The sequence below is a fragment of the Hibiscus syriacus genome, unplaced genomic scaffold, assembly GCF_006381635.1.
Source record: "Hibiscus syriacus cultivar Baekdansim isolate YM2019G1 unplaced genomic scaffold, ASM638163v2 tig00012523_pilon, whole genome shotgun sequence".
In the NCBI taxonomy this organism is placed as follows: Eukaryota; Viridiplantae; Streptophyta; class Magnoliopsida; order Malvales; family Malvaceae; genus Hibiscus; species Hibiscus syriacus.
In genome coordinates this window covers 24910-52293 of record NW_024062285.1, presented here as the reverse complement: position 1 = coordinate 52293, position 27384 = coordinate 24910, and the positions used below count along the sequence as shown (strand labels likewise).

Sequence of the window (27384 nt, the reverse complement as noted above, 5' to 3'; positions counted from 1 at the left end):
AGAATATATTTATTTTTATGTATAAAATCACGCTTTAAACTAAACGATTTATATTACTTTTATCGTCTCATTATGATAATATGATCCAATGAATATTGATCTGATCTTATAAAATTATATAATTTTTCTTTAAGAAAATAATCTAGGTCGATACGAGTTAAATTTTAAAAGAATGATAATCGAGTTTAAGATAAAAACTATTTTATCAAAATAAAATCTGAAATACTTTATCATTGAAGAACATATTTATCTTTTAGTTTTTATTTTTCGTTTTCATTCTCTCATCGTCATCAATCACATGTCATTGTACCGACCTTCATTTATCGGTTATCATTGAACTTAAAATTTTCTCAACAACCCTTTTCTGGTCTCTTAATTTTATCTGGTGTTCGTTTATCTGAAAATATCATGATGTCATGAATCTAGGTTAAAATCGGTCGTTTCTTTTATTTTTATCTTATTTTTCGTCGTCAGCTTAGCCCATATCAAATCAAATTCAAATAAAGATATATAAATCTAAAGTAAGACGATTAAAATCCAACTCATACATATCCTTAATCTCATGTTATTACTAATTAATTTATACAACTTGAATTTTTTTATATAATTTAATTTAATAAATTTTAATTAAATTTTAATTAATATAATCGTACTTACCAACTTAACTTAATAGGCCTTACTATATTCTCTCAGATAATCATATTATTAATCTACCTCGTGAACTGGATTCCATAACGGTATATGTACGTTAGGGTTCCCCAAAATTCAAATTCAAAATCAGCGGCACCATAGTTATTATCACCACATCTAAGCCCGATTTCCATAAAAAATAATAAAATAATTTCGAAATAGAAAGTAATCCCAATAAAAGATGAGGGAAAACCTCTATAAAACAACAGTATCTCGCCCGACCTAAGGCCCAACCTCCCCCGACCCAATAACCAAACCACTCTTTCCCCACTGTCATTTTCTCAGAACTATCTATCGCCGGAAATCGTACCCTCCCCTTATTTCACCTGCAAATTAATCGGCGATTCAATCAGATTAACTGAAAAGTAACACGAAGATGTCTCTAAGACCGAGCGCGAGGACTGAGGTTCGACGGAACAGGTACAAGGTGGCGGTTGATGCGGAGGAAGGCCGGCGGAGGAGAGAAGACGACATGGTTGAGATCCGGAAGAACAAGAGAGAAGAGAATCTTCTAAAGAAGCGGCGCGAAGGATTTCTCGCTCAACAAACACAACCGCAGCTTCTCTCTTCTGGCGCCGGTTCCGAGAAAAAGGTAGATTCTACTGATTAATCGATTTGATCCTTTGGCTCGTGAATGATGAGCTGTGTATGATTTTCCGATCTGATTGATGCTGCTTTATTTGGATTCGGTAGTGCCTCTTGCAGTGTTACGAATAACTAATTATTAGGTAGCAGAAGCTGCATTAATCAAACGGCGTGAAGTGTTTGTTTAATTTATTGATTGTACTTGACCTCAAGAAGAAAATATACGGATTTTTTTACTTATTTACTAGTGAATTAAAATTGATTTTAATATTTTAAATGTCTGATGGCAGTTAGAAAGTCTTCCTGCTATGGTTGCTGGTGTTTGGTCGGATGATAGGAATGCGCAGCTTGAGGCAACCACTCATTTCCGGAAGCTGCTATCAATAGGTTGATATTTTGTTTCGGTGTTTCTCCTAGTTGATATCATTTTTGCTTGAAATTTTAGGTTCACTCTTATTTTATCTGCAGAACGTAATCCTCCAATCAATGAAGTTGTACAATCAGGTGTTGTTCCTCGCTTTGTTGAGTTCCTTGCTAGGGAGGACTTCCCTCAGCTTCAGGTCTGATATTTCGTTTCTGAAGTAAATAGGATTTTGCTTAACCTCTTTGTTACCTATTTTTCATTGTTTCATTTCTTTGTTTTGTAGTTTGAGGCAGCTTGGGCTCTCACAAATATTGCTTCAGGGACATCAGAAAATACCAGAGTTGTAATTGATCATGGAGCTGTTCCTATATTCGTTAAACTCCTTGGCTCTCCAGCCGATGATGTACGTGAACAGGTAAGAACTGCAGTTTGTGTGTGATCTTCAATTCGTTAACACGGTTTATTTGCATTTCTCTTATGCTTTTCCATTCTTTTGGTATTATAGGCTGTTTGGGCTTTGGGAAATGTTGCTGGAGATTCTCCTAAATGCCGTGACCTGGTCCTTGGCCATGGGGCCTTGGTGCCTTTGTTGGCACAATTTAATGAGCATGCAAAGCTCTCTATGTTGCGAAATGCTACCTGGACTTTGTCAAATTTTTGCAGGGGCAAGCCACAACCTTCATTTGAGCAGGTTATACTTTCTTGTAATCTGAATTGTTGTAGTTGTTATGACTCTTTTGCTGATGATGACTTTTTCTAAATTGCGCTTTTGAAATTTAATAAGCAGACAAAACCTGCTTTGCCCACTCTTGAGCGTCTAATCCATTCAAATGATGAGGAAGTCCTTACAGATGCATGCTGGGCCCTGTCATATCTCTCAGATGGTACTAATAACAAAATCCAAGTTGTTATTGAGGCTGGTGTCTGCCCTCGACTTGTTGAGCTCTTGCTGTAAGTGAAAACCTTCATTCCCTTTTTGAAATCTATGTATTTGTTTTTCTTATGTTTATTTCTTCTAGCAAATGCATTTAAAGTCTAGATGTATTGGATATTTTCTCATTTATCCCCTCTTGTTGTTAGTCATCCGTCCCCGACAGTCATCGTCCCTGCTCTTCGCACAGTTGGAAATATTGTTACAGGGGATGATACGCAGACTCAGGTATTGGATATTTCATTACATATTTATTACTTACTCAACAGCTATCTGAATTGCATTCCCTTGAGATATGGTTTGTAGTTATCCTTTTTCTTGTACACATCTTATTACGATGTATTTTTGAATTATCCTAATGCGTCTTTGTGCCTAAACCTTGTGGATGCAGTTCTGTTATTTTTATTAGGATTATTTTGACAGTGTCTCTACTTAGTTGTGCTAGATGGTTATATCTAACTTTTTTTTTTCATAAATACAGCATTGATACATAACATTATAATGTGGCTGTATTCATTGCAACTCTGATTAGGGTGTTGTTTCTTCACGTGTTCATCCTATTTGATAATTTGGCCTTTGTAATAAAGATTACTTTTGAGTATTGGTCTGAGAGCTTGAAACCTCATCATGGTTTTCAAATGACATTTGGCATGCTTTCCATCTGCTTTTCTTTTGAATACAAGGTTTTTTCTTCACCATGTCACTGCTTTAGGTTGGTTCTTTCTGCAGTACTCTTATTATTTATGTTGTTACTCCATTCAGTGCATTATTGGCCACCAAGCGCTTCCATGGCTGTTGAACCTGCTGACACATAACTACAAAAAGAGTATCAAGAAGGAAGCATGCTGGACCATCTCAAACATCACTGCTGGAAATGTAGATCAGATACAAGTAAGCAATTATATACTATGACGAGCCTATAGATTGTGATGGTCTACTGCATAAGTTTGGAAAGTAAAAGTTTTTTTTTGTGTGTGGCATTTTCCCCGATTTGAATGGATGTCTAGTGGATCATGATTGAAAATCTTTTGCAGGCTGTAATTGAGGCTGGGCTTATTGGCCCTCTAGTCCATCTACTTCAAAATGCTGAGTTTGAGATCAAGAAAGAAGCTGCTTGGGCAATATCAAATGCTACATCCGGTGGTACCCATGAACAAATAAAGTACACTCCCTTTGCCATTATCACTCAATGGGTTCTTCGTGGCACAATTTGCTATAAGTTTTAAAGTCTGTCTTGTTCATCAGGTTTTTGGTGAGCCAAGGTTGCATTAAGCCACTGTGTGATCTTTTGAACTGCCCTGACCCAAGGATTGTCACTGTTTGTCTAGAAGGTCTTGAAAACATTTTGAAGGTTGGCGAAGCAGAGAAAAATCTGGGTCATGCTGGAGATGCAAATCTCTATGCTCATTTAATTGATGATGCTGAGGGATTGGAAAAGATTGAAAACCTCCAAAGTCACGACAACAATGAAATATATGAGAAGGCAGTGAAGATTCTTGAAACTTATTGGGTGGATGAGGACGATGAGCCCTTACCCCCTGGTGACGCATCACAATCTGGGTTCCAGTTTGGAGGCAATCAACTTCCTGTTCCTTCTGGTGGATTCAATTTCAATTGAAGGTATCAATTTATACATCTGATTTCACTGGTATATTGCAGTATTTGTTGCTCTAGTCCGACAATTGCATTTAGGCCTGAATTGCTCTCTCACTATCTCTTCTTTATCGTTTACTCTAAATGGGGACTATCTGAGAGAGTGAATTAAAAGGAAATACTTTGGTCTGATCGGAGTCCCCTGACAACCCTTCTTATTGAGGAAGGTTGTAAAAGTGAGCTTTCATCGTAACAAGCCGAGATTGTATTATTTTGTGCTTTGCATCCGGAATCGGTCACATGCAGCGTGGCCCATATTTGTAAAGCAATTCAGTTTTGCTGCTTCCCGGCCTAATTGCCTGTCCCGGCTTATTTTTGAATTTGCAGGACACTTGGTTGGAGTAGAATGAAGCTCAGTGGTCATTATTTTCTCGATGTTTCTTGGAGTTCACATATAGTTGAAACAATGCTAAAGTATGTTCTTATGATGCCATCCAATAAAAGACAAGGTCTATGACAAACCATGGTAAAAACGTCTGAAGTGTCCGGTAGCCATACATGTATTCTTTTTTCAGCATCCTAATACCAGGATTCAATGGTTGAGGCATGCAGCTCCTGCATATGTGAAAGATCCCCTTTTTTTAAACCGTGATAGTTGCGGAGTCTTTATTTTCACTGGTCTTCCCTATCAGTTTCGATGAGGAAAAATTATCTTTTCCGGTAATGTATGATTGTCGAAAACCCGAAGGATGTTTTGGAGTTACAGAGTTAAACTCCACGGTTCTTCTATATAGAATTTAATTTGTTACCATATTTCTTGTTTGTTTTTCAATGAATTGCACTTGATATGCCTCTTTCATTGCATCCCGACAATGACTTAGAGTCGCTAGGACAAAGGGACCTTCCATTTATTGTACTTTCTTTGCATTACCAGTGGCACCTTTCCCTGCATATTAGGACAAGTATGCGGAAAGTGCGGTGATGGACAAATGCTTTCCATGTACATGTTTAAGGCAAACTTGATACTAAAAAGTGCGGAAAGTACGGTTACATGTGATTTAAAAAAATGAAAGTATAAATATTAAAATGGACTAAACTATAGTTTAAGGTAAAAGGGTAACTTTTGTCCATGTAATAAACTTAATTTATTATTTTTGTCCTTATTGTATTTTCGCATCAATTGAGCACTCGAAGTTGCTCAATTGCATATTTTATACCTCACTTCTAACTTAAATCCTAAACCCTAACTCCAAAATTCGTAAACCCTACCTTAAGGTTTATAATTTAGGGTGCATTTGGTTCATGGAATATAGCATTACCTCCGGGAATAGGATTACCGGAATGTAACATTACCTAATACATTATTGGGAATGTTGCATTGTTGTGTTTGGTTTGTTTAGTAGGGATGTAGGATTACAGTGTTTGGTTAAAGGAATAAAATATTACTGGAATGTATATTTTACCAAATTGTCATTGTTATATATTTGTTTTTTAAAACAAGTTGAATTCTAAATATTCAAATGAAAATATTTGTATAAAAGATCATAGAAAATATATTAATTTTATTATTTTTAATTTATATATTTTCTTTAAAAAATTTAAATTCATAAAACTCATATAATTTTTTTACAAAATTTAAATTAGTTTAATGAAAGGGTTTGATTTTATTTTAACCCTTGAACTTTATATATGAAATTCTAATCGTGGACTTTTTTTTGTAAATCTAAAATAGTTTAAGGATAAACTTGCAATTTGCCATTCGTAGAATTTTTTTATTCAACGGCTAAGAGAATGATATTTTGAGAAAAAAATTTGTTTTAAGGGCATTTTAGTCCAAAGTCATGGGAAAAGATTAATACCTAAGGGATTGGGGGAATGATATTTCCAGTAATAAGCCCCCAAAATATCACTATTGAGAATATCTTATTACCCCTATTGAGAAACTTTGCAATCCTAACATAAGTATCACATTCCGGAAAAACTTTTCCTCCCGATAATCTTCTTTTCCCCATCCAAACGCTCCCTTAGGGTTTAAAGTCTAAGATATATAATGATGCAATTAAACAACTTTGATGGCTAAATTGATGCGAAAGTACGATAGGGGCGAAAATGATAAATAGGTCTACTACAGGGACAAAAGTGATCCTTAAGCTATAGTTTAATTACTAAATGCGTAATTAATCACTGATATTTGATCTACTGACTAATTAATCTAAATCGGGTACTGTAGAGGCAAGAGTAACTCTTTAAACATAGTTTTCTCCATTCTTAAATGTTAAATTTTAAACGCCCAATCTTACTTGAGGAATCTAACACCTTATCCTGTTAAACCAACCGGTTGTTTATCCCGCTAAACCAATCGATTGTTAGAGTAATTGATGGATTTCAATTGTGTGAAATTATACTCTAGTAATCAAATATTTGTAAGATTTGTGAGCATTTAATTATTATCAAATAGTTGGATTTTTTATAATCACTCAGTGAATTTGTTCTAAATATTAAAGGATGTGTTTGTATACAATTTAAAAAAAGTATTAGAAGACGATAAATAGTTACATTTAAACAAATTATAAATTGTTTTTTAGATATAAAATATAAATATGAATAATTATATTATACAAAATTAAAAAAGTTATCAATAATATATTATTAATTATATAATAAAAAACAAAACCATTTTAAATGATTATTATTAGAAATGATTATTATTAGACTAACTTTAAACATTTTTATTATAAAAATTACTTTAAACTTTTTACGCAATACCCAAATAAGTGGTTCAACTAGAAACATGGTACTAGGAACATTACTAAAACGTATTGACAGAAGTACCCATATAATAGCAATTATAAAGAGTTTGAGACAAGGGCAATTCCGTCAAACCGACCACGGTTGGAACTTTCCTAAAAATGTATCATCTCATCAGGAAGGAGCCTGGAAGTCGGACCACGAATCCAGACACATGAAAAAATTTGTACATGTTTGGATTGGGATTCGAAACACTGTTTTTCAGAATGCCACCATCTCTCGATCACCTTAAACCTTGCCCCCAACAGTACAATTAAAGCCGCTGCCACCACCACCACCATTGTCGTCGTCGTCGAATTGTTTCAAGTCCTGATCGAACGTCGAGTGATGAAAAGCCAAGTGTCTTGCGTCGTCGACGAAGACCACTGCGAGTCATGTACGTTGGAGCATTGTTGGTGGCGAACAGCTGCGAAATTCGATGAATGCCTGAAGCTGAAACTGGACTTTCCGAACGTTTCCATCCTAACGCCTAGGCTCAGATTGCTGAGAGAGTTGGAGAGATTGGCTTTGATTGCACCGATGGACTAAACGAGCTTCGGCACAAGCTTATTGGGTATCGTTCGGGCGATTTCTGGGTACCTACCGGAGGGATCACCAAGGAAGATATGGACATTCCCCCAGTGAACACGATTCTCTTGGTCGGACTTTCGGGTTCGGGCAAGAGTTCGCTTATAAATCTTATGTACAGCCTTCTCGGTCGCGCTGGCCTAATACCCTTTGCTCGAACATCATCAGGTATGTTTCAGTTTGAATAATTTAGTAACTTCTGATGCAGCAAAAATTGATTTTTATCTAAACTGAACTTCTCATTGTAGGAAGTTCCGGTTACACAACAATGTACCTGGAAGAACACAATGTCCTAAGATCGATGCAAAGCGGCTTCTGCGTTTACGATTCGAGAGGGTTCGATTACGGTAGAACGAGAGAGGCCTTGGACGAATTGTCATGTTGGATGAGTGAAGGGATTCATCATAATCAACCATGCTTTAGATACGGTGACTGCACAATGATGATGGCGGACGATGCAGAGAACATCGGCACGAGATCATCTGCTCAATTCGTGCAGAGACGAGTGAATTGTGTGATGGTTGTAGCTAACATAGCACACATTTACAAAGCTTTAAAAGCAGGAGACTTCAAGCCATTAGAAGCCACCAGGCAGCTCTTCTGCTCCCCTGCCTTGCGTAAAAGCAGTAAGTTTTCTCTCCGAATACCATCTTCAATGGCGTGAAAAGCAAATTTAAAGTGTCTTTATACAAGTAATTTCCTGGTTCAGAACCTTGAATTATACGTTTCTCCACTGTTCATATGTCCTTGTAAAGAAACTGACATTTATACGTACATATACGTGTAAATATACATATACTTTTGTGAATTGTATAGGCCTAACCATGCCTCCATGTCTGCAGACGAAAACCCTCTATTGATCTTAACACACGGCGACTTATTATCGACCGAGGAGAGGATTGACGGCAGGCTGAAGATATGCGAATGCCTCCGGATATCGGAGACGAACGGAGTTTACGACGTAATATGCCTCAATGAGTATGGATTCCCGGTAGAAGAATCGGACCCAGTTTCGGCCTACGCCTTGACCGAAGCCGTCTACAGGGCGGTGCTCATCTCGGATAGAGGCCACTACCCGAAGAAGAAATTCTGGGACGTGGCGCTGTTGATGCTGCTATGGCTGTTGCGGTTCATCGGCTTTTGCTTCTCCTTCCTGGCCGATGTTTTTTCCAACCTTGGCAAACATAAACTGAAGACGTGATCCAAGTGATTACAAGCTTAGCTTAACACAGTGTTTATTTGTTGTAATAATAATAGCAGTGTTATGGTCACTAGAAGAGTGTGTTTTAGCTTTAGGAGAGTGAGGCTAACTTACTTAACAATGATTTTTGCTTACTGATGTATTGATTAAATTCTCAACATAATAAAGAATAAAATGATTTTCTATTGTAAACGAATAGTTCATTTACGTTTAACCAATCGTTCGTGAAATGTTCGACAGAAAATTTATTTATGTTCGTTTATTTATTAAATAACGAACACGAATAAAGGATTTGTTCGTTCATCTATGTTCGCAAAGTTCATTAATCCATTCATTTTTGTTCTTTTATTTATGTTCGTTCATTTATTATATTCAGCCCAATCCTTAAACTCGTTTAAAATATTAAGATCTAATAAATTTTAACCTTAAACTTATTAATATTTTAAAATCTAATTAATTTTAAATTCAAATCAATTAAATAAAATATAAACCCTAAAATTATTTGAAAAGAAAAAAAGTCTTCTCAAATATAAATCCGATTAATTTTATATTCGTTCATGTATATTCATTTACATTCGTTCATTTGTGTACGTTTATCATTTTAATGAACGAAGACGAACACACACAAAAATCGTTAATTAGTTGTTTGTGTTTGTTAGTTTATTTGATTAAAATTAAGCGAATAAACATAAACACACCGTTATTCGTGCTGGTTGGTTTCGTTTATAAACCTAGATGGAGGTGCAACAGAGATGGAAGATGGTGGTGAGAGAGAGGAAGAAGAAGCTGCTTTTCTTTTGATGGCTTTATCTAATGGCTATGACTCTGGTGCCTATAATACATGACAGATTCTATATTTTTAACCTTTTATAATATCGTTTTATGTATCCAATTCTAAATTAATTACCATCGTAAAGCAGAGTGAAGCAGTTTTAAGTAGGAGTGTTCGAGTTTGAGTATCTGAAATATCGAATATCTGAGATTTTTGAGTCACAAAAATTCGATTCATAATCTGACTCGTAAGAGACGGATACTTGTTATTGGGGTATTTAAAAAATTTGAGTGTTTGTATTTTTAGGTCACCTGTATCCGATTAATATTTATTTTATTTTATTTTTAATTTATATTTTTTTTAAAAAAAATCTAAAGAAAAACATAAAACTTAAAAATTTATAATACATAACATATGAAAACAAAATTTAAAAGTTACAATTAAATTTAAAATAATTTAAGATTAAAAGAAATAATTTAAATGTTAAAATGGTATAATTTTAAAAAATAAGAATGTTTAGGTAAAATAATTTTGAAATTAAAAATGAAAAATAATTTAAAATAAAAATAGTAATAAAAAAAAGAATTGGGTAGATGGATACCAGATTAAGAATAATTTTGTGACTCGGATTCAACCAAAAACTTGTTAAATATAACAGGTCGGACAGTCGATCAATAAAATTAATACTCAATAATTTTATACCGAATTAGTGTATCGACGGGTCGGATAATTCAAATGGAGTGTTTTTAAACATGCCTAGTGCTAGCAGGGTTTTAATTATGTGTAAATTCTGGAGTAGCCTCGAAGTTCAAAACGAAAGGCACTAGAGATGGAGTTAAGATTAAATATTGGCAAATACTCAAATATTAAATTTTAAAAATATATATAATGACTTATTAAGTATTTAAACTCAAAATTCAGAAGATAATATCAAATTGTTTAATATTTAAATTTACAATGACCTAAATTGTTATTAGAGAAAAAAAATTAGAATATAAGATTATTCATTTTTAGTTCGATACTTATTTAATTAAATATTTAATATTTTTTATTTATTAATTTAAATATTTACTTTTATATAAATCAAAATAATATTAAATAATATTTACTTTTATATAAATCAAAATAATATTAAATATTTACTTATTTAATTAAAATTCTAGGTGCGTCTTGTACCATATACACGTAATACCCATTATCAGTAAAAAAAAACACGACAGTTCCACGCGGCATTATAAATGGATGCCACCTCAACTCCCAAATACACGCTTCCTCGCACATACTTCTCTACTCCATCTCATTTGTTCGACCACCTTGTCCATTCCCAGCAACTCGATCACACAGAGAAACGGGAGACCCTGAACCCCTAAAAAGAAGGAAGGCAAGGATGCAGTCAAGATTGGAAACAACGGCATCGAGAGCGTATTCGGCGGCCGGAAGCCAGGCTCCTGTTTCGAAGATTTGCATCTGGATCAGCCGTTAAAGGAAGAACAGCTGACCCTGAAATCCACTCCGGTGAACTCGAAGCCGTACCGGAGGTTCAAACCGGTGAGACTCTGGTATGAATTACAAAGTCTGTATCTGGTTGATTTGTTAAAGTTCTGACGGTTTTTTTTACGTTGCAGGGCACAGAAAACCATCGAGATGATGACCATAAAGTTAATGACTACCGATCACAGAAAGGGCCCAAACTCGGTTCCGAAACGGATCCGCTGAAACAATCCAATCTGCCACACGAAAGTTCTCCGAGATGAGTTCACCGGTGAACCATCCCTTGGATCCCAACTTTCAACAAAGGCATACCAAAGTCAGTGCTGCATCCATAGAAGAAGTGAGCTGTGTAGGTGTCAACGGCACGCCCTCGCCGGAGAGCAAAGAAATGGAACGAGGGGACAAGAGAGAGAGCAAACAAAGGATGACAAGGAGTACTTCAGGGACCACAAGGCGTCTCCTTTGTCGGAGATCGAGGTGGCGGATACGAGGAAACCGATCACGAGAGCCACCGATACGAAACATAGCGGGGGAGATGTGATCGGGTGGAAGCCGGTGCAGCTTCTGACGGCTGAAGAGACGCTTTTGAGGGCATCGGAGATTTGGAAGGAGAACGCCATGCGTGGGATTCCCGAGCTACCGCATTCTCGAAGACTGAGCGAACCGCGTGGTGAATGGTTTTGATTGCCACTGTATACAAAGGCAAATAAATGAAGTTCATAGGCGTTGTTGAAGGGCAACAAGTGCAGCCCAAGATCATCAGCAGGCTCAGTTGTAGTAATTGATTACCTCAATTAAAACGATACGATATAAAATTTATGAAATTATACGTATCTATCGTCCCTACCGAAACTTGTCACAATGTAATAATCAAAGAAATATTTCATTAGCTTAATTTTTAGGAGGATAAAAGAAACTCTTTGATCTCTTAAAACCTATTATTAATTTGGTACATTTTTGGGATGTCGTTGCCGTGACGTTGAGTGATTCAGATGGTTTCATAAAAATGGTTGTCCCTTATTCCTATATGTACTTTTTCCTATATATATGGAGTAAGGGGAGGTAAGATATTAGGCTATTCCCAACACTAGATTGAGAGCAGCTTCCGTAAAAGACCTCCGAATTATTAAATGACCTTCGTGGAACTCGATCCCACGACATCAAAGTTAAGAACCTTATATCTAACAACTGAACTGGATGGTCTCTTACAATAACTGAAATCTTGGAAAATTGTTTCCCGATCCTAGAAACCTAAAGATCCAATCTTGAAGTTCGGCAAATAGTTTTAAATTCCCCGTACACTTAACTGGATCATTTCATCAAATTATTATAGTTTATCCTTTTATCGGCAAATCTCTTTTTTATATATATTTTTTAAATAATATTTTGGATCATAACATTGGCAGATGCATTAAGGTGTGTTTGGTTAGGGGAATGTAAGATTTTCATGGGAATGGATTTCACATTTCCCGTTTGGTTGGACGAGAATGTCATTTCGGTAATCTTACATTACCAATAGTGGATTTTTTGGGGTATATTATTACCGGGAATGTCATTACCTCCATTTCCTTAGGTATTGTTGTATTACCGGCGTTTTGGACTAAAATGCCTTTAAATTTTTTTTTTCTTTCAAAAATATCATTATTCTGTCATTGAATAATAAAAATTCTACGAATGTTAAATTATAAATTTATCCTTAAACTATTTTAGATTTACAAAAAAAAATCTATAATTAAAATTTTATATGAAGTTCAGGGATTAAAATAAAAGTTTACCCTTTCATTAAACTTTTTTATATTTTCAATTTTGTAAAAAAATTATATAAACTTTATGAATTTAAATTTTTTAAAGAAAATATATAAATATTTTTCAACTTGTTAAAAAAATAAATATATAATAAAGACAATTTGGTCAAATATACATTCCAATAATATTTTATTTCTTTAACCAAACACGATAATCTTACATTCTTACAAAACCAACCAAACACAAAACACAACATTCCTAGTAATCATATTCCTTGGTAATATTTTATTCCCACTGGTAATTTTTTATTCCCACTAGTAATCTTACATTTCGTAAACCAAACGCACCTAAGGGTCGGGAGTATGGGTATGCGTGCATCTTAAAATTCATTTTTTAATTAATCATTTAATTTATTTTGTTGATGGTGTATATTTTGAAAATTTATTGTGCTATTATGAAATTTTAATTATGATTTATTTTATTGATAATGTTCATTTTGATATTTTATTTATGTCTACCTCATTCAAAAAATTTATATTATCCATCTTAAAAATTTATTTCTAGATATTATAAAAAAACCCAAAAGTTAAAAAATAAAAAGAACAGATTTAAACATTTGTACTAAACACGCGGTGTTATCTCTTTCATCTAAATAGTTGTCTAACCTATAGACAAACAAAATTTTGGCAGTAACCATTCTTCTTTTTATTTTGGGTAATTTATTTTAATATATAATTTTTTAATTTTTTAAAATTATATCCAATGTTTAGTTTTTATTTTATTTTAACACTTTATCGTTAAAAATTTAACGTAATTAATAAATACATTATAAGTTTTGATCCATTTTAATACTTAAACTTTTAATTTATAACGATATAGTATTAAAACAAAAAATAAATAAATTTTATGTATGATTTTAAAAAATTAAAAGTTTAAGTATTAGAATCAATTAAAATTGATTATTTAGGTATTAAATGTATACTTTTTTTGACCTTTTATTTTAATTTTAATTTTTAACAATGTTTTGTCGGTGGGATAATTCAAACATTGTACGTTTATATTGAGCTTCCACGAATTAGAGTGGTCCATCATTTACTTTTGTTCTTTGCTAGTGCTTGTTTGCATGCACATTTATAGTTTAGTTCATTGTACCCTGCGGTTATATTTTTAAAATTTATATGATTTTTATAAAATAAAATATTTTCTCAAATAAAGTATATTAATGAAAAATTAAACAAAAATAAGCAAAATATAAAAAGGACTCAAATATTATTTTACCTTTTTTATAATTATTACCTCAATAATTAATAGTTAATTTAATATAAGGGTAAATTTTTTAAAAGAAAAAATAATACACAGACTCAATAATATTGAATTTAGTAAACTCGTTAGATTTTTCTAAACAATTGTTGGGTAAATTTCATGTTTAATACCTAAATTATCAATTTTGATATATTTTAGTACCTAAATTTTTATATTTTTAAAATCATATTTAACGTTTAGTTTTTGTTTCATTTTAGTATCTCATCGTTAGAAACTTAACATCATTGTATTTTTTTCACTCAACTAGCTTCTCACTCCTATTTTGGTACTAAAGTTTAAAATTTTTCAATTTCACTAATTTCTCCTATTTTAATCACTCTAATTTATTTTATTAATAATTTTGTGACATGAAATTTATTATTATTTTATTAATATATAATTAAAATAAAAAAATTTGGAAGTTGGAGTGATTAAATTAGGAGTAACTTGAAAGTTAAATAATTAAATTTAAAAAAGTTAAACTTAGAGACCAATAGGAGTGAGAAGATAATTGAGTGATAAATGATGTAATTTACCCATAAAAAAGTGTCACACGCAAATCACTTGTTAATTTAATGGTGAGGTAAAAAAAACAAAAACTAGACGTTAGGTATGGTTATGAAAATTTAAAAGTCTAGATATTAAAACAGAACAAAACAGATAGTTTAGGTACTAAACATGTAATTACCCTTCTACCCCATTATGGCTCCATAGAAGATAAAATCCGAAACAATGCTGCGGCCACGAATGCACATGCATTTGTTTCACTCTATCTTCTTCTTCATATACCCTTAAACCTTAGTTTCTAATAAGCTTTCCTTAGTTCTTTTTTCCTTTGATCAAAGTATTTCAAAAATGGCAATGGTTTACTCCAAGCAAATGCTGCCTTTACTGGCTGCTTTCACCTTACTTCTCGTGTTCCCTTCCAGTTCATCTACTACCATAACCACAGCAATATCCAAAGATGAAGTGAAATGCGATACTTGCACCCCCGTTGTTCTTCCACCGCCGCCCCCAGCCCCCGTCGTAATCCCGTGTCCTCCACCACCTGCTCCGCCTTCTCCACCACCGCCATCACCGCCACTACCGCCGCCTGCATGCCCTACGTGTTGCACCACGTGTCAGACTCCATCTACTTCAGAACCTACTAATCAGCAGCCGGGAGTTATAGGAGGCGCCGTCTATCCACCGCCGTACTATCATTGGGCCGGCAGCTCCAAGCACTCGGAACTGAAGCCTTTTGTTTCCATCGTTTTCATATCACTATCAGCCACATTCAGCTTCTTCTAATCGAAGGAAAACATCAAGAAATGCTTCTTCCGGTTTGCGTTTCAGATTTGTATTAACAAATTTCGTTTGCTCATTTCTCTAGCTACATTTAGGGTTCCCAAATCTCTAGAAAAAAGCATAAGTAGTTTCATTAAATTAAGGAATAATATCGCTTGTAGTAATTTCTGCTTTTGCCAACCAACCACAGTATTTGCCCATGCAACGTCCACTTTGAACATTCAATTCGTTTCACCTTTGCAAGGCTTTCTTTCCTTTTCCGTAAGATGTAGCTAAGATAGCATAGAATGGGAACAAATCAGAGTCATGGGACTTGGGGATTAATTAACTAATTAATTAAACATGTACATTAATGATAGGCACTGATTCACATGACGAGCGAGATCTGTACGTTTTTATGGTCAAACGATGCCGTTAGTACTCCACATGCATACGTGAACTTTCATGGGATTATTGTATATTGAGATTTTAGGGTGGGGTGAGGCATTTGATGACTCACGTTACCTTAAGCTCTTCTGTTTTGTTTTTCACCCCTTCAGTACTGAGGTTAGTTATAATGTAGATTTAATTGGAAGGTTGTCGATTGAAATACTCAACTATAGTCACCGCACTATATATTTAATTAGAATTAATTAGAAGTTTCGTCGTCAAATTATTAAAAATATTTAAACATATATAACATTATATTTACTTGAGATGTATAAAAGATTTCCTCCGCCTTATATCGAAATTAATGTTTAATATTCAATATTTGAATTATCATTTAAACTAATAAAAAACTTAGTTAATATAATATTAATAATTAACCTGAATGAAATGTTGGTAATTAACCTGAATGAAATGTTGCAAGTCACGGTCCTGAACCTAAAGTCGGACCAAAATTCTGCTGGCCGAACTAACTATCATACAGATCCGTAATAAAAGATGTTGAAACCTTGATTTAATTTTAAAAATAATATTATAAAATATTTTATAATAAGATAAAGCTATAAAATATAAAAAATTATAAGATTATTATTATTTTTTATAAAATAAAAAAATCAAATATATAAAATTCAATTTTTTCACTAAATATTTTATGTGTATGTACAATAAATAATTAGATAATCAATTTTTCTTTCAAAATATATAACCCTTAATTTTAGTACCATATAATATATTATAAATTAAACATACTACTCGACGACCTCTATCATATTGGCTTATGCCTCAACTGTCGTAAGCCACCTGCCCCCGTCCTATGTGTCAAATCCACTCATCACTGTCCAAGTGCTTTGGCAGGATGCCTAACAGTTCTCAGCTCCCTAGTCCTTTGGAGAAACTCTTTGATGGATAAATGGTAAAAATTCTCTATTAGTCCCTATATTATGTGAAAGCTATGGATTTAATCTTTGTATTCTAATTGAATCATTTTAATTCACATACTTTTCAAATCTTAAAGTTTCTGTATTGACCAAATAGTAATCCTAAATTTGTTAAGTCAAATTCTACTATATGTAATTATTTGTATCACCTATAAATTCTAGATATAAATTTACTCTCTAAGTTGATTGATTATGTCTCTATAATCTGATCATTTATCCCTATATTATTTCGATTAAAACCGAAATTTAAAAATTTAAAATGTACGTAAACAAAAATTGAGCAATTAAAGAGACTTATGACAGAATTCCCGGTTGGATAAATCAATTGTTCATACATGTGAAGAAACTAGGAAGACTAACAGGACTGATTCAAATGATAAACAGTTTGATATTGCTTAAGTATATCTCAAGTTCGAGTTGTTATGTAGAAAATTCATGTTAAGATACTCATCCATAAAAATCCAAGTGTACAATTTGAGTCGATCCGAATTAAACAAAACGGAGCATTAAGAATCGAGAAGGTAAAAAAACTAGTAAGTAGATCAAATTTATGATGTTAAAAGGAATTTTATACAAATATTTAATTTGAGCACGAATCAAGTGAGTAAATAAATTATTTTTATTTTTTGAAGGTCTTAAATTCAAAAATCATAAACATTAAGAGTATAAGCATTCAATAACACGTGGAATGTGAATGGCCACGCACACATTTATTTCATTTGCGCCTCTGGCATTTACCACCGCCACCCTCTACTACTCTATGATATATTAATTTATATATGTGTATATAAATATATGTATACGTATCTTCTCCAATCTCCCCCCACTTTCTTTCTTCTTCTCTCTCCGGAGGAATACGAATATTCAGAAACGGTGATGGAGGGTGTTTCTACGACCATGTACAAGCGTTTTAGAGGGTACTGGCAGAGGAGAGGATATGTCAAGCTAAACGGTGGTTCGAGAGGAGGAGCACGGCGGAGCAGAGTGGAGCTCGGCGGAGGCTCCTCGCGGCAGATGCGATTCTGGAAGATCAGGGTCAAGGCAAAGGTGAGATTACCTTCGCCGACGAAGTTCTTTGTTTGGCTACGCGATGCGTACGTGAAGATGATGCTGGGGCTAGCCAACTCCAGGGCGGTTACCGGGTACGGCGGAGCCATGGGGGATCATGGGGTATCGGCCTTCGGGAAGCGTCCGATTAAAGAGTACGACGAGAAAATGATCGTCGAGATCTACAAATCGTTGGTGATGGCGCAAGGTCAGCTGGTGCCGAGAGAAGCGGGGAAGCTCGGCTCCGCCGTTATTTGTCAACGGTGATATAAGCAACGACGTAATCCATGAAAAAACCAGCGGCGCAAAAGGAATCAGTTTACAAAAACTATCGAGGTATCGATTCTCAAAGATAAGCAAGAACAAAAAAGAAACTTATACAATCTTCTGTTGTTGTTCAAAATGATTTGATCTTTGATGCTGTTCTTCTTTATCTTGCGATTGGATCCTCATTTTGGCCTAACAAATTAATCATCCGGGACCGGGACCAGATATAGCCGCTGAAAGTTAATTCATTAAGCTTTCAATTAGTTAAACTAATTGCAATTAAATTTAATCGATACCACACCCCAGTACACGACTGAACTGAATGAAGGTAACTAATTAAAAACCGTTGACTTAATGGGAAAACCAAGCGAAGCTCATTCGACATCACGATCATTCATGTGGGTTAAGAAATAATTTTAATTTCTTTTATTTTAAAATATGTAAAAATATTATTATACTATATTATATATTTAGATAAACTTAATTTAATATAGTTTAGTTTAGTTGGTGTATCATTTTTAGATATTAGAAATAAAATCATTTTTAAAATACGATTATAAATTGCTTATTATTAAAATCTATTATTTTTACTATTTTTTATCAACTATTGTTTTTTTATTAAACTGTATAAATTACTCTCAAAAATAGGAAAGACTATTCGTTATCGTTCATGACAGATAATAAGACAGATTATACCAAATACCAATCCCATTATACGTGTCCGTTAATAAAATATTACTACGTCACCGAAAGCCTGCTAATGTCAAAAGTATTATGATAAATTGTGTGTTTAGTCACTCAATTACTTTTATAATTTTATTTTAGTCAGTCAATTATTTTCTTTAAATCATATTTATTTAATGTTATAATTTTATTTTAATCACTCAATTATTTTATTTAAATCATATTTATTTAATCTTAGGTTTTTATTACGTTTTAATAATTTTTATAACTCTTTCTTTTAAAAAAATTAATGATAACTTAACTAAAGATTTAAGAGATAAAGAATATAATTTTTTCCAATTGAATAAAATAGTCTATTAACATTACAAATATTAATATTGCTAATAAAATACTCTAAAAATAAATTTGGCAAAAAAACATATGAGGTTGTTGTACATTTGAAAAAAAATCAATGTGATCATTGTATTCTTGTTTTCAATGTGATCTTCCAACTCGGAAAACAAATATAATATAGCCCTTCAACTAATTTTTTGTCGTTTGACCGTTAAGATCAGGACCGGTCTAATGAGTTTTAATGCCCTGTGCGAGAAAATAATTTTATGCCCTATACCTGTACCACATAATAGACAAAACATAAATAATTTTTTTTAAAACAAAAATGTAATAGAAATTATAGTCAAACAACATCAATACTAATACAAACCACGTACAAGGCTACAAATATCACCTAAAACAATACATTCGTACATTTTTTTAAGCAAAAACCTCTATTATTTTACGATAATCAAGACTTTGTAAAAATTGACTTTCGATGCTTAGAATTGCTAATCTGTTCAATCTATTTTGAGTCATCGTGCTTCGAAGATAGGATTTCAAGAGCTTCAATTTTGAAAAATTTATTTTCGCATAAGCAACCGTAACGGGATTTATAATGTTACTATAGTAATTCAATATTTTTAGTAATAAATAATTACTTTTAACAAATTTAAATTATGGGCCAATTTGATTTGAAACTAGAAAAACATTTAAGTCTAATTTGATTTGATACTAAAAGCTAGAAAAGGTCATTACGAATAAATTACGAATAATGATAAACTAAATGTGTTTATATTATAAACTGATGCCCATGCCCCTACATGCTGCCCTTAAAAGTACATGTTTTCCCCCTCAAAATAATACTAATGAGTTTTAATGTCACAGTATGATTTGAATTGATACTATAGTAAAAAAACTGATGTCCATACCCCTACATACTTCCCTGGGCCATCGCCTATCTGACACATATATTAGGTTAGCCCTAGTTAAGATGTTAAACTGGCAATTCACGGTAATGACATCACTGTCCACGCGTCATTTTCACCCATCCAATCAAATCAACTACCAATACCATGGTTTTTTATTGTACTTTTATTTTATGTTTATTTAGTAATATATTAAAAATTGTCACTAAAATTTGGTATTAAGATAGATTAATAAGCCTTCCACATGTCTCATTTATCATTAAATATCAATTAAATAAAGTTAATAATTACTTAACTCGATACCAAAATCATTATCAATAATAATTTCACATAAAGTTATTTGAGGTACCAAGAAGAATGATCTTAGAACTATTATGGGTCATATTACATACCCAAAACTGAATCCGACCTTGCGTAGTATGGAACTGGAAACCCAGATGTTCAGCCGAAACTATAAACGATTCAGTCCAATTGGACCATTTGATTCATCGTTCGTTTCGGCCTACGCCTTTCCCATAAACGATTAGGTCCAAAAGAACTTGCTTCCCTTACCTATAACCCACTTAAGATTATTGTATGTGTTAAACAAACATCAAGTAACGATGTCCATATATATTAAGCGGTAAAATAATTAATAATATTGATGAAAATACATATTATGGCGGTTGCAAGTAATTTATCTCTTTTGATTCGGACGAAAACTATAACCGATGGTTCTGATGAATTGAGGAGGAGGAAGAAGATGAAAGGAATACGAGAAGAGATTACGAGAGAGCGAGAGTTCAAGCTTCTTTCTCCAGTCATGTATGGTGGTTTATATATTGACTCTTAGTGTTAGTATCCGATCTAATATCATGATGAGTATTCATAAGCTAATAAGATTTACAAATATTACTCACTTATAGTAGATTTGACTTCGATAGATAATATAGATCAATCCGTGATCATTTCAATAGATTGTAGCCTTTCCGAGGATATTGAACTATATTTTTTTCTTAAATTCCAGAAAATTCAATAACTAAAAGGTTAACAGTATAAGTACGCATAGAAAAAATACATTTGCTGTAAAATCTTCAAATGAATCTTATAAATAAAGAAAATATGGATCAAATCACCTTCAGTTTATTCAAAAGTTGGTCGAATAGAACATGCTGCTGCCCTGAAACTATTGTATTTTTTAAATTAATCATATGGTATACGATCTATTGACTGATTGATCGAAATCTAAACACTCACCGTAGAGAAGATTCTCTTAATTTAGTTTACTCTAAATACAATCGTCATGATTCCCTAATCTATGGTATTTAGATTCAAGGGCTTTAGCCTAAATTTGATGCATTCAGTATGTTTCCACTAAGGATCAAACAAGCTGTTATATCAACAGGGCACTCTAGTGGTTTTTAGCCCTATTTTTGTACCACAACCGTTCATGAAATGTAGCAACTAGCATGGTATTCTGTAATCATTTGAAGAAAATTATATATTTTATTTGGTGACAATATGTTTTACCTTTTTCTCAATTGCTACATTTAGTATGAAGAATTTAATTTTTTTTACACAAGACATCATTAAATTAATGCTTAGATTCCAAATTAGTTTATAAACTTTAAAACATCATAATCCAGTCCTAAAATTCAAATCTTATATTACAAAGGTAAGGGTGATCCTCCCAACCTAGTTTGTTATATTCGCAATCGCCAAAGTTCAACTCCTGACCTTGTTTAAGGGATCTAATGTCACATCCCACTAAACTAACGGGTTGTTTGTTGGATTTTATATTATTTTTAACATATGCAAACGTGTTTAAAATTTAATTAAAAAAATTATATCAAACTTAAATCGATATTTAAAACTCAAATAATTTACTAAAACTAACAAAAAAAACATGTTTTAAAGAGTTAATTGCATCAAATATCACTAAATTATGACCCTCATTTCAAATAGGTCATTCAGGTTTTAGACATTCTAATTTCATCCCTAAACTATTACTCTCATTGTAAATTAGTCTTAAACTTCATACCATTACAATTTCATCCACAAAGTATGACTCTCATTCTAAATTGGTTCCCATACTTTTAAATCTTCTAATTTTACCGCCAAATTCGTACAAATATGTGATAAATTTCAACCACAACTTAACCTAAACTTTATTTTTTTTCAACATATAATAATATACATGGCCTGATAGTTTTATTAACCAGAGATGTGATTAGTATATACGTTTAATGTGGGATGAATTTTAAATGTTCAAAAAGTTTAGAGATCAATTTAGAATGAGTATCATACTTTAGGATGGAGGATTAATTTAGAATGAAGATCATAATTAAAGGACGAGAAATGCAATTAACTATGTTTTAAATGATAATAATACTTTAAACAGTTATTTATAAGGCCTCAAAATTTGACTAATATTAGATCTAAACATGATTTGAGAACGCTTAGTGCAATTAATCATTAAAACTTGATAGAAAGAATCCAGCAAAATGGGGATGTATGACTCGTACAACAATCCAAGTGTTGTGTTGTACTTGTACGTGCAGGCTTTATGGCTTTAGGATACAATCGTCATTCTAGAAAAAGACGACGACAGCTGGTTGCTTTCCCCCTTCGAAGCATTGCCAGTTTATGTTTCCAAATTAAAAATTATGTTCGGCCGTCGATTTCTAAGGTGGAAAACGCCAAGCTAAGAGAAAATTTAAAACTTCTATCACCTCTATCCCTCTCTCTCTAGTCTTTGCCTCTTATCCCTCTTGTGTGCTGCCATCAGTTTGAGGAGGAGACAGAGAGAGGGAGAAGTGAAAGGGAGTGAGAGCGTTACGCCGGCGGCGCACGGTAGCACTGGGCCCTGCCTCATTTTTTGCCGATTCTTCCGGTCCTCAATGTCTGCTCTCTTAGCAGATCGGCTCGATTTCAAATCTAAAAAGAAGAAGAGTGTGGGTATTTACAGTAGTAAGATGCTTTGGATAATGCGATTCTCGGGGTTCTTCTCAGCCGCGATAGTGATGATCATTCTCTCACCGTCACTCCAGTCGTTTCCTCCCGCTGAAGCCGATCGTCTCACCTAGACAGCTATCTCTGGTTACGGTATCAGGCGTCTACGTCACAACAGTCGTCGAACGATCGGTCTTTATTTTCGGAAAGCCACCGGATTTCGTAATGCGGCTCCGCCGACAACGAAATCACAGGCGTCTGCGATCGTTCTTTGGTCCACGTGGCTGTCACTCTCGATGCCGTCTATTCCGTGGGTCAATCGCCGCCGTTCACTCCATTCACCAGCATTCGTTGTGCCCGGAGAACATTTTCTTCCATTTCTTCGCGTCGGAGCCCAGTCTGGAAACCCTCGTTCGGTCCACGATCCCCCAGTTGAAGTTCAAGGTTTATTATTTCGATCCCGAGATTGTACAGAACCTAATATCGTCATCCGTTAGGCAAGCGCTTGAACAGCCGTTGAATTATGCTAGGAATTACTTAGCTGATCTGCTAGAGCCGTGCGTACGGAGAGTGATTTATTTGGACTCTGATCTGACGATATCTATAAGCTGTGGAGCACAAACCTAGGTCCACGTACAATCGGGGCACCCGAATACTGCCACGCGAATTTCACAAAATATTTCACGGGCGGTTTCTGGTCGTACCAGCGGTTCTCGGTGACTTTCAAAGGGAGGAAGCCGTGTTATTTCAACACGGGGGTGATGGTGATAGAGCTGGTGAAATGGAGGCGCGTCGGGTACACGAAGCGGATAGTAAGATGGATGGAGATTCAGAAACATCACCGGATCTACGAGCTTGGTTCGTCACCGCCGTTCCTGCTGGTTTTCGGGGGACGCGTGGCGCCCATCGAGCATAGATGGAACCAACACGGCTTGGGTGGGGACAATGTGAAGGGAAGCTGTCGAGACTTGCACCCCGGTCCGATAAGCCTCTTGCATTGGTCCGGCAACTGTAAGCCGTGGCTTAGGTTGGACTCTGATCGGCCGTGTCCACTGGACGCATTATGGGCGCCTTATGACTTGTACGTGGCAAATTTGGCAAATGACAGTTGTTTGTTTATTATCTGTAAAATAAAACGAGTCTGTGTCTTATGGTTAATGTGGCAAATTTGGTTTTGTGGCATCAACTTTCCCATATACTACACCTTAATAAATCAATTAAAATTATAAAAAAAAGTGACTGACATGCTAACAGTTACTGGACCTACATAAAGAATGGTTTGATGTGACAGATTTCCATCTCAATTATTCTAATCATATCTTAATGAATAGTGTCTCTTTTTCCATATGTATAGAATAAAGAGAGGTAAGATAGTAGGTTACCTTCAATACCAGGTTGAGAGTAGTTTCTGTAAGAGACCTCCGAATTATGAAATGCCCTCCGTAGGACTCGATCCCACGACCTCAAAATTAAGAACCTTATGCTCTACCAACTGAGCTGGATGGTCATATCTTAATCCAATTATTTTTTAAAATTTTGGGTGATTCTAGTAGGGCCGAGGCCATTTCCCTGTAGTGCCATAAATATGCATTTGACAATGATTTTTGTAACGATTAATAGGATGTTAATTATACATGAATGAATATGTATCAATAATCGGTTGATCTAGTAAGATAAATCATTCAATTCTTTAAGTAAATTTAAGAACCAAAATTTTCAATGATATCTTGGATGGTAATGTTAGACAGATTGTCAACTAAAGACAGGCTTGCAATGTTTGGTATAGCTGTTGATAGTGGTTGTGGTTTGTGCAGATCTGGTTTTGAGTCTCGTGATCACATTTTTTCTGATTGTGCCTATGCTGTGGGAGTTTGGCATGCCATCTTGCATGCTTGTGCACTTAATCTGGGGCCTTTATGCTGGAATGACCTTGTCTGCTGGTTGCTACTGAACCTTAAAGGGAAGTCTCTATTGGTTCATATCTTTAAGCTGGCCTGGTCTGGGTTCATTTATTTCATCTGGGAGGAGCGTAACCACAGGCTATTTAGAGGTAAGACTCGCTCGATCGATACCATTGTAAGTAGAATTAAAGAAGTTGTAAGTATTAAAATGTATGGATGCCGCATGAATAGTGTCGCAACCGTCTTTCGGTTGGGCCCCAGAATTGGGCTTCGACTTAGGAAAATGAATTAGGAGTCGCCACCGATTATTTATTTAAAAATAAATAGGTTAACCGGATACCTTATTTCTTACCTGATCTGCGTCTTACCAAAGATATGTCTGATTCGGGAGTCGGTTACAGTCAAGGAAGGATTAGCACCCTTGAACTGCCCTTTCGGTACTACGTGATTTCCAGTTGTCTTAAATTAAGAAAATTGTAATTTAAATTAAAAGGTAAAATATTGATCCGAAGCTTACCTCTGATTGGTGAAAATTCCCCTTAAGAGTTAAAAAATGTTAGATAAAAAAAAGCGAACAAACGAAATAAATAAAATATAATGTACACAAAAAGAAAGAATGAAATACGAATAAATATGAATAAAATATGCAAGGAAAAATACGAAAATTCAAATGAGGAAAAAGGAAAAGAAATGGAAAAAATATAAACAAATAATAAAAATATATGTGAAAAAATGTAAAAACAAAGAAGATGAAGAAAGACATGAGTAGTATATATATAATAAATAACATATAATAAAGGAAAATAGTAATGTATATATATATATATATAAACATAAGAATATAATACAATATAGCGTAAACAAATAAAAATTCAAATATATGTAAGTAAATAGTAAATACGAAAATTCAAATGAAGAAAAAGGAAAGAAATGAAAAAAATATAAACAAATAAATAAAAATGTATGTGAAAAAATGTAAAAACAAAGAAGATGAAGAAAGATATGAGTAGTATATATAATAAAATAACATATAAATAAAGGAAAATAGGTAATGTATATATTATATATAAACATAAGAATATAATACAATATAGCGTAAAACAAATAAAAATTCAAATATATATATATATATAGTAAATACGAAATATAATAAAATATATATAAGTATAAAGGAGTGAAATGAAACGAAATAAAGTCAGGTGGCCGAATTAGAAGATAACCAAGGGAATTAAACCGGTTTGGGGACCAATTAAATGTTTTTTTAAAACAGAGGGAGTCAAAACGGGTTTACCCCCTTTTAAATAAAACGCACGGATCCTCTGATGATGGATCGGGTCGCGCGGGTCGTGTACGGGTCGCATTTATAAGTCAAATATTTGTTTTAATATTTCATTTCTCCCCTCTCTCGCTGAAACCCCCTCCCTTTTCTCTCCATTCTCTCATCAGTTCTTAGGCCATGAAGAACACGCCGTGAGTTCCCAGAAACCGGCCTTACGCCGTCCCATGCCGCCTCGCCGCTGCCGTTGAACGGCGCCGGTCGCTGTTCATCGGCGGCAAAAATAAAATTTTTTGTTTTTTATAAAGCTCTTCGAAATTTCTTTCCAAAAATCACCATAAATCTTTCAAAAAAATCGCCTCGGGAGTAGATCTAGCAATAAAGTTTTGGAAAACTTTACCCCAAAGTCATCGGCCGCATCTTTTTGGTCGTTTTCAAGCCAAACCACAAGCATAAACCGACATGCAAAGGAAGAGATGAACGAACAAAGGTAAAAAGAAATGCTACCTTTTTATTTCTGTGCGAATCGTTTGCAAATACTTTGAGTTTGTTTTGATTTTCTGTGGTGTTTTCGTGACCTCTCTCTCTCGTCCTAGTATCTTTGTGCGTATTTTTGTGCCTAACCTCTGGTGAAAAAAAAAAAAAAACCCCTTGATGGGTTCTGATTACATCCATTTATAGTTTATTTACATCCTATTTTTAGTCATAGAGTCCTAAACAAACTGAAACTCATTGTTTGAATGCTTGTTAGTTGCTTGGAACCCACGACCGTTGCTTGTGACCGAGAGAACCGGGTGTGTTGAGCGGCTGGCGAGGCGTGAGCATGGGGAGTCCCTGGGTATGCGGCGCTCAGTTGGGAACCATGAACTAGGGTTACTGCGTAAACTGGGCCGAACATTGCGCCTGTAGATAAACTTAACAATGTTACAATATGTAATATTATTTAAAACATAAACGAAATTAAGTGTCTTCAGCTGCCCCTCTTTGCTCATTATCGTGTAATGATAATAGATCAAAGATTAAAAGACACAAATTTCGGCCATATCAAATATCCCCTGTCGAAGAGTTGAAATCCGATACGGAAACTGATTCGTCAATACGAAATGACCCCCTCGTCGTGAGGTTGAGTCAAAACTGGAAAATTCTGAGTCTGAATCCTTTGTTATGAAGTTGAAATCGAGCTCAGAGTACTGGAAGTATTTCATGGATTGTCTTCTAGCCAAAGATACTTCGTTGTGAAGTTAAAATTGAATCTGAATGAAATTTTGTTGACAAGCAGCGGTCCCTTCGTCGTGAAGTTGAACTTGCGTTGTCTGGAGTCCAATATCCTTCGTTG

The 27384-nt window shown here is 34.1% G+C and overlaps 3 protein-coding genes and 3 pseudogenes across 4 annotated transcripts; all 6 read left to right on the top strand.

Moving 5' to 3' along the window:
* The first annotated feature begins 908 nt into the window (after positions 1-908).
* Positions 909-4849, top strand: LOC120205542 (importin subunit alpha-like). Of its 2 annotated transcripts, none has more exons than XM_039205391.1 (11): positions 909-1282; positions 1566-1662; positions 1744-1835; positions 1923-2054; positions 2145-2330; positions 2427-2590; positions 2720-2798; positions 3333-3461; positions 3605-3732; positions 3816-4193; positions 4540-4849. In XM_039205391.1, exons 1-10 carry the CDS (start codon positions 1067-1069, stop codon positions 4186-4188), a joined length of 1596 nt encoding a protein of 531 aa, XP_039061322.1. In that variant the 5' UTR covers positions 909-1066; the 3' UTR covers positions 4189-4193; positions 4540-4849. The 2 variants fall into 2 exon arrangements, with proteins under 2 accessions (XP_039061322.1, XP_039061319.1); XM_039205388.1 differs by having other exon boundaries at positions 910-1282; positions 3816-4190; positions 4551-4846.
* A 2449-nt stretch (positions 4850-7298) lies between these two features.
* On the top strand, positions 7299-8794 carry LOC120205543 (annotated as a pseudogene).
* Positions 8795-10797: 2003 nt separating this feature from the next.
* On the top strand, positions 10798-11898 carry LOC120205537 (annotated as a pseudogene).
* Positions 11899-14905: 3007 nt separating this feature from the next.
* LOC120205652 (leucine-rich repeat extensin-like protein 6) lies at positions 14906-15340 on the top strand. The gene has a single exon (XM_039205503.1). It carries the CDS (start codon positions 14906-14908, stop codon positions 15338-15340), a length of 435 nt encoding a protein of 144 aa, XP_039061434.1.
* A 2172-nt stretch (positions 15341-17512) lies between these two features.
* Positions 17513-18093, top strand: LOC120205517. Its single transcript, XM_039205367.1, has one exon. It carries the CDS (start codon positions 17578-17580, stop codon positions 18013-18015), a length of 438 nt encoding a protein of 145 aa, XP_039061298.1. The 5' UTR covers positions 17513-17577; the 3' UTR covers positions 18016-18093.
* Positions 18094-22804: 4711 nt separating this feature from the next.
* LOC120205651 lies at positions 22805-26957 on the top strand (annotated as a pseudogene).
* Positions 26958-27384: the final 427 nt, after the last annotated feature.